Source organism: Malus domestica, chromosome 08 (genome assembly GCF_042453785.1).
Source record: "Malus domestica chromosome 08, GDT2T_hap1".
In the NCBI taxonomy this organism is placed as follows: domain Eukaryota; kingdom Viridiplantae; phylum Streptophyta; class Magnoliopsida; order Rosales; family Rosaceae; genus Malus; species Malus domestica.
In genome coordinates this window covers 11,785,052-11,799,526 of record NC_091668.1, presented here as the reverse complement: position 1 = coordinate 11,799,526, position 14,475 = coordinate 11,785,052, and the positions used below count along the sequence as shown (strand labels likewise).

The window sequence follows — 14,475 nt, the reverse complement described above, 5'->3', positions numbered from 1 at the left end:
CTGCCTTTACCCCTGCATCTGAGGTCATTTCAAATCCTCCAATCCTACCATAATTTTTCTTAACTGCATACATAGAGAGTACTTGGAGGATTGGTTTCTGCATTGTGGCCTAATTGTTACTCCCGAATAAGAAGTGTGAGTATTGGTCCTTAAATTTGTCACGGGTGGAGCCTATGGTTCTTTCGAACGTGTCTTGTTAGAACTTTCGGTCTTCATTTGATCTTTAAAATGTTTTATTTTGGATGAAAACTTTAACGAAGTTAGCTAAATGGACAATTTTTCACCTCGTGACAAATCTTCTTTGATCAGTGCTCTCGAAATTTTAATTTGATAATCAGAGTTTCAATTAAACTAAAATTCAAGGACTGATGCTTTAAGTTTTCTCTAACTATTTTTGTTTTTCTTAAACTAGAAAATTCTCACCACTCACGCTATCATCAAATGAAAATTTCAAATACGCAATTATGTACAGAAAATTTACGGTTAGGACAATCCAAATCACACGCAAATTAATTATTAATGTCGGTTGACTACCATTTGTTCCTCCATTAAATATTTTGATTTAATTAATTATCAAAATTCTTTATTTACATTTTGCTTGCACGAGATGAAATCCATGATACCAAAGGACCTTTTATAAAATTCGTCTGATGTCATATTAAATAAAAATAAAAATAAATAGTTGTGCAAAATTAAATTAAATTAATGAAAACGACATGGTTTCTTCTTTCACGTTCCTTCTTTTACATTAAATTAAATTAAAATATTAGGTATTATTAAAATATTAGGTATTGGAATCAGCTACTTGTCGTATTAATTGTATAATCTTCAATTAAACAATGGGACTAAAATCATGAGAATCATTATCAGTTAACACTTGCACGTCTACGTCCTTTAAAGGTACATATTTATGTATTTAAACACTAAAAAGCCTCTACTTGATATGCATTCTTTATTTTGAGATTGTTGGGATATGAACAATCAATAACTCAACCGTTGAGAGACTTGACATGAGTACATCGTCATTGTGACTGAACTCTGATTTAAAGAAGTCGTTTAATTCAATGACATTTGTCCGCTTTTACGACGTCGTGTGCTTTGATACAACATCCGGTGAATAGAAGTTTACACATGTTGTGTGGCTTGCATTTCATTGACATATAATGTCACGATAACTGTTGAATCTTGTTATGAAACTCTTTCATGCAGGGTCGGTCCAGAGATTTTTGAGGTCTGGGATGATGCAAAAAAATGTGCCTTAACTTCATATAAGAAAATTATTTATTTTCACACGTAAGACATTGATAAAATTATACTTAGAAAAACAGTTCAAACTCAATAATTTAGAAACACATAAAGACTAATTTATTTTGTATCCAGAGAAGGAAACCAAAAAACTCTGAACTTACATGTATATAGACGATGAGTTTTGTTTTCCATCTAAACTGTTAAAGTATTTTTGTATAAATCGTGAGGTGTTTTTTCTTATTTACTAACCTTGTCAATATGAGACTAAAAAAATAATGATGTTTTCGAGTCTTTAATTAATATGTATAAGTAATGAATGGGCACTAAATTAAACCTTTTGATGACACATTATTAGTAATGAATGGGCACTAAATTAATATGTCTACGTATTACTCTTTGTAGAAGATTAGACTTGAATTCAAACCAATATTTAAAAATAACAACCCACATAATTACTAACTAGTAACTAAAAATAAATTAACAACCAAACAAATATTTGTAAAAATTGAAAAGAATAAACACGCATATAGCATTTTGAACTTAGAAAATCTTGTTAATTTTAAACAACAAAAACCATTGCTTCTAATTAAACTTCTTGATCATTTAACCAAATTTTATAAATTTATACTCTTATGAAAATAAATTTATAAAAATTGGAAAGTAAATAAGCACAGGTAGTGTTTTGAACCCAAGACCTCTTCATTATTTTCAAATGACAAAACCACCACTTCTAGTTAAATTTCTTTGTTATCAAACCAAATTTTATAAGTTCATACTCTTATGAAAACATATATAAATATATCACTCTAATAATTTTGGTGCCCCAAAGGGTTGCCCTGCCCGCACTGGGCTTGGGCCGGCCTTGCTTTCACGTGTCCTACACCATGCACTTAAATTTGATTTTCCTTTTCCACAATTTAGTCTATATAATACCGCTCGACTTAAAAATAAAAACAAAAAAAATTTATATCCTCCATCTTGTTCATGATTTTTTGGTGTTTATTAGGAAATTGACATTTTAAACATTTTAGTCCCCTTTTTTCACACCAAAAAAAAAGTCAAAAGAAGGACAAACAAAACAGTAACTTTTGACTTTAAAGAAAGTGCCAGGAGGAGGCTTGACTTTCCGGGCATGGAATGCAATGCAAGTACTGAACCGAACCGGGTTCAGTTACCGGTTACCTTACCGCCCACCAAAGTGGGCACAGCTCCCTCGCCTCACAAATCACAATCACATTCTCCACATGCCAACTTTTTGCAATTCAATCCATGTTTTTCGTTTTTTGTTAACTTCACTTGATGGTTGATCAACCATAACATAATTTTAAACAAAAAGAAGAAAAACGACACAAATTCGGGTCGGATTTTAAATTGTACATATTAAAATAAATGAGAAATAATAATAATAATAATAATAATAATAAAAGATAAGACTTATTAAAAACTATTCAGTACTACTGTTTAATGATATTCATCTTCACTTGTAAGTAAGAGATATTAGGTTCGAATATCGTGAATAGCGAATTCGATATCAAATTATGTTGTCCATTGTGTGGCTAGCCGAACTCCTATTTTTTTTAGTGTAAAATATATTGTTGTACTAAAAGAAAAAAAAAGCTGATTATAAATTGACCCAACGAAGAACAATCATATTTTACTAATAATTAAAAAATAAAACTCTCTTACTTTCTAAAAACCAAAAATAATGACGTGGATCGAAAACAATCGCGCAAGTCTTCCCTAATTTGAAGTTGTGATTGATCGTTAACGGTCTTGGTGTTTTTTCCACAAGAAAATAACAAATTGTCCAATTAAAGAAGAAAATATTTCCAAATGCATATGGAATATACACGTGTAAATACGTGTGAAATCCAAAAATATCGTTTTCAAATATAGTAACTAATTGAAGGAAAAACAAAATTCCAGGCTATGGCCTACATAGGTATAACCCATGGGGGCGTATAACTTAAAACACAAGAATTGTGCTGAATTAAGCAACACTCTGTCACTCTCACTAACAACTTAAGATTTAAGAAGCTTGGTCAAAGCAGGAGGCCATAACAGTCATTTTACTCAAAAAGTTTTACGTGTAATTTATATATATATATATATATATATATATATATATATATGTGTGTGTGTGTGTGTGTGTGGAAGCCTATCTTTATATGTATATATATATATATATATATATATATATATATATATATATATATATATATATATATGTGTGTGTGTGTGTGTGTGTGTATGTGGAAACCTTTAAGGGAAAGAGATTTTTATTTTTTAAAAATAGGAATTAGTTGTCCACGCCATATTGAATTTTAACAATTTGAATAATCTATTTTTTAAGTTGGACTTTATAGATTATTCTTGCAAATTATTAGTCAAATCAGAAATATTTGAGATATCTAATTGAGTTCAAAGAAATTAATGAACACTTTGTTCTCAAAGAAATATTGAAACTTTATCGTGATAGTTAAATAGGCAAATAATATCGGATTGAGTTGAATTTTTGTACAAGATGATCTATGAATCGAGACTTACAAAATAGACGGTTCAGATTGTTGAAGTTCGATATGAAGTTGGTCCCACAACTAATTCTTATTTTTTGAAAAAAAAATTAAAATCCCTTCTCATAAAAAATTATATGTATGGTCACTTATTTTTTTATTTTTTATTTTTTATTTTTGAAGAAACAATATATAGGATGGACTTAGCCTCACAATGTGCTAGCAATAATGTGGTTCAAATTCGTTTTTGATGAGAATCAAACCTAAGACCTCTCACTTACCAGTGAAAATAAATACTATTAAACCATAATACTAAGTGGTTGATCACTTATTGTTAAATTGATATAAAAGGTGGAGTGAACGTGCTTTTAATGTTTATATCTGACTCTACATATCAAATTTAAGGATAAGTGATCATAAATTTGTTGTCACTAAAAAAAATTAAGGAATAGGAAAACGAGACTCATGATAACGATATATCAATTTTTTTGTAAAAATAAAATAAAAGAGAAAATAAATAGAAAAAAATTGAAAAGAGAAACAGAGACCCTACCAACCTACTCCTCACAAAACTGGCTTCCCCAAACCCCAATCGCGCACACACAAAACACAAACAAAAGAGAGAGACCAAGAAAGAATGCTCTCTTTGCTCTCATAAACCTCAAGCCTTGCAACAAAAACCAAATAAAATAAAATTTCTTTCATTCCCAAGCCCCTCTCTTTCTCCTCCTCTTTGGCCTCAATCTCCACTTCGAGTTCTCCCCCATTTTTCAATCGATGATTCTTATATATTAGGTGAGACCCAGGTTCCCAGTTCTCTCTCTCAATTTCTTTCGGGTTTCTTTTGTCCCTTTCTGATTGATGCTTTGGTTGTGAATCATGGATTGATTTATTGGTTTTTGTTGATTTTACTGGGTGCTCATTAGAGTAAAGTTTCCATCTTTTAACTTTTCACCAATGATTTTGCTGCCTTGGGTCGTTTTGTTGGATCATTTCTCAGTTCACTGAATAACCTATGTTTTGGTTTGATCAGTTTTTGTGATTAGTTATTGGTTCTGATTCATATTTTCTCAGAACAACTGTGATTCTTTGTTGTTTATGCTTGCTGGGTTAATCAATTTGTTTAATTTGAAATGTTTGCGATTGATTAATTTTGTTTTAATATCCATTTTTTCAGCTTAATTGATGTTTTCAAATTGATATAATTAGTTGAGTTTGCTTGTTCTAGTGTATAAAGATAATGTGTTGTTGAATTTGATGGGATAGTATATTATTGGTTAAGTAGGCTGAAGAAATTGCTTGTTGAAATTGATTTTCCTGTGATGGCTGTTTGCTTCTGTTGACTTTCTTATCGGTTGTTCTAATCAACATTCAACCTGGAGAATTGGTGACAAGCATACAACATAACATATTGGGTACTGAAACCAACTCAATAAAAGGAAACAAAACGAATTGAGATTATATATGTATTGTGTTCTATGTTGTTTGGTTACTCTGCTTAGCTAAATCCATACAGTTGACCTGGCTTCTTTCGGTTCGGAAGAAAAAATGTCTTACTGAACATGCTTTAATTTTCCTGGTAATCATGCTGCACATTTAGATCATAAAAAAGGGGTAATATGCTAATTTAACAGAAGTTTTGTGATGGGTTGTGCTAATTTCGGTACCTTGTTTCAAAAAGCAGTGTTATTTGGCTCATCGCAACTCATCTTTGTTAGAATAATGTCTGCAAAAACCTATCCTTCTCATAACCCTCGCCCTGTCTCGTTTGTTCAATATATATCATTTACAGGGTTCCTCTAATATGCTTTAATAGCTATAGTCATTGGAAATATTGTTTTTAATTCTAGGTTATCGAAGTTTTTTTTTTCCGAAGAGTATAGAATATGGTGAGCAATTTTGCATTTCTTCATCTCCTAGCTTTTCTGTACACTATTCATCATACTTACTGTGATCATTTGCTATGCAGAGTCTCATGTAGGATGCTATCATATTTGATCAGTGGCTATTAACCTGGAAGATTGGTTTGCCTGTGCTCAGAGTTTCTATTGTTAAAGTGGTAATTCTGATCCGATTGTGTGGTGCATGCCATGTGCTTGTGTTAATTCTAAGTAATATACCCCACCATGGCCCTTGAAGCTTCTAATCAAAGAGAGCTTCAACCCAGTTCATTCAGTTTGGATGATATTGAGTTAAATATAAACTGGGAAGATGTAACTTGTCCTATATGTTTGGATTTCCCCCACAATGGTGTACTCCTTCAGTGCTCATCTTATGAGAAAGGGTGCCGTCCTTTTGTTTGCGACACAAACCACCTACACTCCAATTGTTTAGACCGCTTCAAGAGTGCATATGGTATGTCATCTCCTACAAAATCTGTTGTGAGTCCTGCAGAAAATACTGAGCCAAAGGCATCAGAAGACGATTGCAAGCCTACTTGTCCCTTGTGTAGGGGGGAAGTTAATGGGTGGGTTGTTGTTGACAAGGCTCGTGTACATCTGGATGTGAAAAAGCGTTGTTGTGAGGTGCATCAATGTAAATTTATGGGTTCGTATTTGGAATTACAAAAACATGCTCAGCTGGAGCACCCTCATTCTCGTCCTTCAAAGATTGATCCTGCTCGGCTGCTTGATTGGGAAAATTTCCAGCAGTCCTCTGAGATCATAGATGTTTTGAGCACTATACATTCAGAAGTCCCTCGTGGGGTGGTTTTAGGAGATTATGTGATTGAATATGGTGACGATGAGACTGGAGATGAGTTTGAGGACTTCCATGGGGATGAACGCAACTGGTGGACCTCCTGCATCTTATATCAGGTTTTTGATAACTTGAGGAATTCTAGAAACAGAAGAAGGTCAAGAGTTGCTGACACAAGAAGAGGAAATCGCCGAGCAAGTTATGATAATTCAAATTCTGATGAAGGTTCTGTGACATCTGTTGAATTCCCCGAGTATAGGGCAGATGAGACCGATGACGAGTTTATGAGTACAAGTGGCTTCTCCAGAGGTGGCTCTAGTCATCGCAGGTCTGCAATGTTCCTTATTCAATTTTTGTGTGGGATTTCTTTAGATTTTAACCTCATTGATTCATATAATGGTATCTTTCTGCTACGAGTGTGTTTGTACGTCATTTTTTTAAAATCAAAATGGAATCCGTAACTCATCCTGTTATGCTCTATATCCTCGAACAATCAACATTCTTGCATGGATAGGAAGTCATGACTATTACGCTACTGCAAGAAATCTAGTGCACCATCTTACTGAAATTCCCTTAAAAAAATGCACCATTTGATTCATTTTCTTGTTGGACTGATTGTGCCAGTAGAGGAATCTCTTTAAGTGGGGCTTGGAGAGCTCAGTACGGGCACATGAGCATTACGGCTCTTGTTTAACTCTCGTAAAAGATTGTAGAATTCATTTGTTTCTTGTCTTTACCTAACATTTATGCACATTTCCTCTTTTATTTGCAGTTCTCGTAGACGTCGTTCTCGCTTCTATGACAATTAGGTATGCTCTATTCATTGATCACCTGCATACACATTCGTTCATTCTTAAGTTTCAACTGAATAGAAAGTTCTTTAGTAAATTAATCTGGGCCATAATATCTACATATACTAACTAATATATAAAAAAAGATGGGACTCATTTTCTACGCGGCGTTGGGTTTTGTAGCCCTCTCAAGTTCTCATCTTTCATACAATAAACCGAACTTACAGTACGTCTATCGATTTCATAGGACGTGTATTATATCCTTTGGCAGGGCTCTAGTAGAATAGAAGTGCAGGAAAGAAAGAAGGAGATCCATCGGAAGACGCCGAAGTGGAAAGGCACTGGGATGCTTGCTGTGGATCTCATCTTCTTCAGTGGTTTTTACATGTAAAAGAAGCATCTGGATTGTAAATTGCTGAAATTTGTTATCAACTTATGAGATGTGCTAATTGGTCATTTTACATGACAATTCCATTGCCTCCTTTGTTACTTAAATGTTTTAGCCTTCATTTGCTTCAAATCTTATAAATTTCTCAAATTTCGGGTCAAGCATGAGATTAGCAATGTTTCTAGTTACGTTTGCTGTATTTGCACATTCCGAAAATAACCTTTATCCGTCCGCAACCAAATGCTGAAAGTGATCATTCGTGCTAATTGCCCAATTACTATTTCCGTTGTTTCGTTTTATATATATTCTTTTCTCTCCTCCATGTCTATGTCTGAAAGGAAAAGCATCTCTCGTTAAAGCATATCCAGTTCTAATCCAAAAAAAAAAAAAAATCCATCTTTTCATGGCATTTCTTAAGACATTTGTTGGTGTTAATTGTGTAATAATTAGGCAGTTAGCGTCTGGAAACGACATCCGTTCTTAAGAGGAAGCGCGTTGAGAAAATCTCATTTCAATTTTTTTGTCTTGAATTGGCAACCTTTCAGAATGTTGCATTAACGTCGCACGTGCAACAATCCTTGCTCGGGAGTATTTTTGCTCGTCACTATAATAACTATGGTGTATGTTCATTATACACCTAATTATCTACAATGTGTTCTTTCACCTAACTATATTTAACTTTCACATTAAAAGTTACTTTTTCAATTTTGAAAAATATTAATCAAGGTTAAGCGAAATGATACGTGACATGATTAGTTATATGATGAGCATTTATAGGGTTGAGCATAAATGCCCCCTTCCTGCACTCCTAAGGTACTCATTTTAACGACATGTGAGGATCAAATGCATATTAGTCACAGGATTATATTAGTCTATAAGTCTAAAAGCTTAAAAAACTTGACAACTTAATAAAGCAAAACCATCTTAAAATACATAAACCACTAGAAAACTCATCTCTTGTTTTGCTTTATTAAGTTGTCAAATATTTTAAGCATCTAAATCTATACTAATATATGTGAGGACCTAATATTTTAAGCGTCTAAATCTATACTAATATAATTTCGTGGCTAATATGCATTTTGATCAAACCCCGACGCGGCTGGCCTTTCCCCTCTGAGAGCCGGCGAAAAAAGTGATTACTTGTCTTGCATGATTGTAAAAATTGTAGTTCATACAAACGAAATACTGCCACTGGCTATGAATGCTCAAACTGGTTTTTAAAATACAAAAGATACAACTTAATAGATGTTTACTGGTAGAAAAACTCTCAGAAAAATAGAAAAATACATCAAAAACTTGTGGCTCTCAACACTCATCATTCAGCTCCAGATATCGCAGGTGTTGAGACTAATATGTGCAATTCTTGGGCAGGTTCCGGATGACGTTGCTTTTCATTCCCATCTTACTCCGCATAGCCTCCACTCCCGATCTTCTCATTTCCTTCAGTACCTTCATCCTGACCATTCGTTCTTTTGACTGCACCGTTGCCAATCCCATGCTTCGGTACCTGAAAATTAGAACACAACTTATGTTATCAAATGATTTGTTCTAACCTAGCGTTTATGCTGAATATGGGGGAAGCGTCGATCCAAATTATTTTGTCAAAACCAGAGCAGACTCAGCATATGGGATTAGAAACACACCTTGAGGCTAATGCAGCTGTAATGGCGACACCATTAGCAGGTGATGGGCGCAGCTTCTGGCGATAATAGCGCAAGTATTCCCTGGAACCAAGTGTTTTCGATGATATACCATCATCAGATCTTCTAGTAATAATGAGCTCAGAACCACCACTCCCAAGTTCTACGCTATTATCCATATCACCGGATACTACGAGTTGTTTGCCAGCCTCATCCACATAACTAAAAACCAAGACAGAAGCAATTCAGCCAAGACATACCAACATATATAAAGAAGGAAAGGAATACTTGGAACACTTTGACATAATTAAACAGCCATCAACAGAATTAAATAAAAGGAAAACTAATGAAAAGGGCTTGAAAACTTTGAGTTTTAATGATAAGGACAAAATAAAGGGTAAAGTGAATAGTACCAGGATTGACTTTTTAGTGTAAAAATGTGGTTTTTCGTTAAAGTGAACAGTACCGGGTGCTTTTCGTTAAAGTTCCCTTAAATAAATTGGATAGGAAAGGACAAAAACCTGCTGCTGTAATCATAGAACTCTTCCAACTCAGCTTCCTCTTCATCGTCACCATCACCGTAATGTACCTTGCAGTGGCTTTTTGCCACCATATGCTTCCTAACTGCTTCCAAACTATTAAAAGGATGGCGCCTATCATTGCAGTACAGACACATGAAATCCCTTTTAACCTGAAAAGTAAAGACATGAAGAGTCAGCCAATTTATGAGGAAAAATCCAAAACGGGAACAAGTTTCTACAGGAAAAGAACGTAATGCATATTTCAGTACCTTGAGACCAAGATAAGTAAGGAGGCCTTTTGGATCCTTTAAATACTCGATATCAGGAATGAAGAATCCATGTTGTTTGTGCATGTGAACCATGCAGCTCTCTATGGTGTTGTGATCATGATCGCACATAAAGCAACAAGTTGGATCCAATTCCTCAAAGTCGTTATCTTCATCCATATCCTCTTCAGATGCATGCTCATCCACATTCATATCAGTCAAAGATTTTGACAAGTCTTCGTCAGGATCAAACTCCACCCACTCATCTTCACTTTCATCAGTTTCCTCATCATTTGCCTCTCTTTTCGGGGGAGTTTTGTTAACAACACGACTCGGAAGTGGCCTAATTATTGGCTTCTCTTCTTGTTCACTGGCCCCTTGAGAGGCCCGCAGAATGTGACTTCGTGACTTGAGGTGCTCAGCATGAGCCTTAGAACTTCTATACCCTTTGCCACAAAGACCACAACTGTAGAGCATCGGGGTTTCACTCAAACCATTTTTCTCCTGAGCAAGTGCAGCTTGTCTCGCTATAAATAACGCTTCTGTCACTCCAGGAACCCCAGCTACCTGATTGTTTTCAAGAAAATTTCATAATTTATTAAAACTCATCAAAACACGTCTGTCACTAAATAGGCTGGTAAACTGTAAACTACAAAGGAACAATAGCATGCCACAACATATCAAATGAAAGCATTTCGTCAAACGAGCTTTAACAAGACAACATAATGCATAGCCAATTAAAATATAACTCAAAAGAAACTCAAAATACAAGAATATTGCTACAGGCTTAGTGGAAAGAACAGAGACCAAGAAACGATTAATTACGCAGAATCTACCGTCCTCTGGTAGACACGCGAGACTCAAAATCTCTTGCTAAAGAGCGTGGAGGTTTGAGTCCTCTTCAGTTGAAGTAGTTGAATAGGAGGATCACTATGACTATAGCCCTTGGTAAATTTACCAAAGACGAAAATGATTTATTTGATATTATGGATGACTGGTTAGGCATCCTCCGGATAATTCAAATCGAAGCAATTGGATGTCTGACTTTAACCAAAATTATAATTAATACGACTAATCGCATTAGTTTCAGCCCCTTTGTTGACCATAATTCATGAACTCAGCTACCATAGAGAACATATCGTTAACACACACACACATATATATATATATATATAGCTTCATGTGCAGAATTTATAGCCGGACAATTAAAGAATATAGTTTCATTTAGCAAAGCAATGAAAAAAGCTATTGAATTAACTGGACAGGCAGGTACAAAAGGGATTCAAGTACAAATTGCAGGACGTATTGACGGAAAAGAAATTGCACGTGTTGAATGGATCCGAGAAGGTAGAGTTCCTCTACAAACCATTCGAGCCAAAATTGATTATTGTTCCAATGCATTTCGAACTATCTATGGGGAGATAGTGAAAATTTAAAGACAGGTTCAGCTCAGTTTCATCAGAAAACCAAACAAACATCCAAAAAGCATCAGCAGGACTAAAATTTAATCAGCAATCAAAATATTCAAACATATGTTTGGAATCAAAGCCAAACAAACAAAAAAACATGAACTTTATATTCATCCCAGAAGAATGGAATTCGTTTTCTTATCCAGCGTTTGGGAAATTCCAATCTTTCGATTTTCCCATATCAAAAAAGCAATAAATCGAATGAAAAAACATCAAAGCAAAACCCTAGAAATAAAATTGTATGGTGAGGAGAAAAAGATCGGGGACCTTGCGCTTGAGATTGTAGCGGTGCCATTCGGACTTGTAATGGAGCTTCTGCTCCGAGTCGTCCAGAAACTCCTTGTTGCAAGAGTTGCATGTTAGCCCTGACATTCTCTCTCTCTCTCTCTCTGTGGTTTGGGATACGACGGAGGAGGAAGGAGGCGGCGGGTGGGTTTTATGGGGTCAAAGAAAAGCGTGCAACGGCTCGCAGTCGGTGACAATTGAAACGGTGTATGAAAGAGGAGCGTCGTCCGCCAGGTGTTTGATGGCGCAAGCACAAGCCTCAGCATCAGGAAAGCTTTTCCCAATCCTCATGGGCCTGCGTTTTGGTCCATTGGTCATATTTGGGCTCGTGTGTTTGAGGCCCAATATCTTAAAAGCAATAAATATTCGTTTTCCTCTTCACATTTACGGAGATTAAATATTCGAAGTTGAGATATTATTCAATATTGAAATGGAAATATCACTGTACTAGTAATTACTAGTTTGTAACTGAAACGTCGGAAAAAGGAGAAAAATGAAAAACAGACGGCCGTCACTGGCAGCCTGACACCGCAAAGCAGAACCCTAACCTGCGCCCTAATTCCGCCGCACCGCTTCCTTTCTCTCTGGTCTACTCCTTTCTCCCTCTCTCACTAATCCATTTTTTTTTATCTTTTGTGTAAATTTTTCAGTCTGGAACAAACTTTGACGTCCTTAACCTGAAATTTTTGTTTGCTAAGTAGGAGACGGATCGGTTTTAAATTTGAATTCAATCTGGAAAACACTTTGATAATGGTTTTGTTAAATTTGGAAATAATGGTTTGTGGTTTTGATAATTGTTATGGACCTCGATCTCGAAAACGAAGTGTTTTCTTTTGTGTAAATTTAAATTCAATCCAGAAAACAGTTTGCTAAATCTGGAAAAACACTTTGATAGTTGTTAAGAAAACCATTATCAAAAGATATGCGAGAGGGAGAAGAAGCAAAAAGGAGGGACGATAGTATATGTGGTTGTCGGGTTGGAGCTGAGATTGATTATGGAGGGAGTTTGGGAGATTGCCGTACCGTCTCACAGGATGGGCGGTGGTTTTTTTTCTCTATTTTTCTTTTCTTTTTATTTTATTTATATATTTATATTAATTAATGAAACTCTCTTTGTCAACTACAATACAGTGAAAAGATAACTTAGTCTTTTATCACATAAAAAAAATGATGGCAATAATGTAATTTCACAGGTCCAAATTTTACTGTTTTTTATTGAAACCTTACATACATGTGATGGTAAAATATCTTTAATATTTAAAATTAAAAAAAAAAAAACCAAAAACACCAAAAAAAAACCTCCCACCCCTTCTCTCTCTCTCTCTCTCCCTCTCCCTCCTTCTCATTTTCTAAAAAAATATGTTCATATATACAAAGTGTGTATGCAAATGCTAGTACTATTATTAAGATAACTCTCATTGTCAACTTTTTGCCACTTTTTTTTTCCTATTTTACCCTCACTTTTGATACACAATACTTACATAAGGAGGGCAAAATAATAATTTTGTATCTTTTGCCCCTTTTTGTCCTATTTTGCCTTCACTTTTAATGCACGATACTTACATAAGGAGGACAAAATAGGAATTTTGTATCTTTTGAGAAATGACAATCATATCCCTATTTTTCCTATTTTATCTTCACTTTTGATACACAATATTTACATAAGGAGGACAAAACAGTAATTATGTAATATTAAGATAAAATATGCATTTATTAAGAAAATTGTCCCATCATCATTTTTTCACTCTTTTAAAAATTTTAAGCACTGAACACATGGCAAAATTTCAAAGTACTACATGCTGACGTAGTAATGCTGTACTATCTAATAATTTCCCATATTTAAGAACATGGCATAAATAGTAAATGACAATGACGACCAAAAAAGTTTAATTTATCTGACAACTATAGTTTTTGAGATTGAACATAGATTATGTTTAATGAAGATTAATTCATTCCCAAATGGGGTAAAGATGTTGAAACGACATTTGGACATTACTCTCTTCTAAAAACTGATGGATTGGTATTGTTCATTAACAGTGCACTTTCCGCTTCGCCCTTTGTTTTCTTCACATAGATTTTTTTTCAAGTTGTATAGTGACTTGCCGATTTTGCCATTTTCTCAATTTTGTTATAGCCTCTTCCACCTGTGAGAAAGATGTTTTTTGTTGTTTTTGGTTTTGCTTTTTGTTGTTTTTGGTTTAGCTTCCGCCACGTATCGATCATCCCTCACCTTTGCCTTTTCAGCTTTCCTTTCTTATTTCTCTTTCTCTCCCGTTGTTTTCTTTTGTTTTGGAGTTCTATGTTATATCCCGTTTGTGTTTTTGCTGCCTCCAAATCTGGGTTTCTAAGTTTTGTTCTCTTTTTTGTTCTGCTTTTTGTCTTTGTATTTGTTTTACTTTTGAGCTTTTATTTTATCCTGCAACTGTGATGTTGTTAGTCTTTCGTGTGTGATGTTATTTCATTTTGAGCATCGAATTTTAATTGCTTTTTTTTTTGTGCTTTTGTGTTTAGCGTTTCACAGGTTCTCTCTTGAGGATTTGCACTTGGAGTTCTTGCTGTCTTTGTCAGGTAATGGGTTTTTAGACTTTTTGCTTGTTATGGAGTTATTTTAGTGCTATGTTTAGTTGTTTTAATTATTTCAGACCATATGTTTCGGT

The 14,475-nt window shown here is 34.6% G+C and overlaps 2 protein-coding genes across 3 annotated transcripts; one reads left to right on the top strand and one right to left on the bottom strand.

Moving 5' to 3' along the window:
- The first annotated feature begins 4,329 nt into the window (after window positions 1–4,329).
- LOC103410805 (uncharacterized) lies at window positions 4,330–7,718 on the top strand. Of its 2 annotated transcripts, none has more exons than XM_008349469.4 (4): window positions 4,330–4,556; window positions 5,731–6,786; window positions 7,231–7,267; window positions 7,521–7,718. In XM_008349469.4, exons 2-3 carry the CDS (start codon window positions 5,888–5,890, stop codon window positions 7,265–7,267), a joined length of 936 nt encoding a protein of 311 aa, XP_008347691.1. In that variant the 5' UTR covers window positions 4,330–4,556; window positions 5,731–5,887; the 3' UTR covers window positions 7,521–7,718. The 2 variants fall into 2 exon arrangements, with proteins under 2 accessions (XP_008347691.1, XP_070682958.1); XM_070826857.1 differs by having other exon boundaries at window positions 4,358–4,556; window positions 7,497–7,718.
- Window positions 7,719–8,714: 996 nt separating this feature from the next.
- LOC103441346 (cytoplasmic 60S subunit biogenesis factor REI1 homolog 1-like) lies at window positions 8,715–12,071 on the bottom strand. The gene is made up of 5 exons (XM_008380026.4): window positions 11,801–12,071; window positions 10,068–10,631; window positions 9,799–9,968; window positions 9,281–9,499; window positions 8,715–9,144 (listed from the first exon to the last, which is right to left on the bottom strand). The coding sequence occupies exons 1-5, from the start codon at window positions 11,903–11,905 to the stop codon at window positions 8,985–8,987; spliced, it is 1,218 nt and encodes a 405-aa protein (XP_008378248.4). The 5' UTR covers window positions 11,906–12,071; the 3' UTR covers window positions 8,715–8,984.
- Window positions 12,072–14,475: the final 2,404 nt, after the last annotated feature.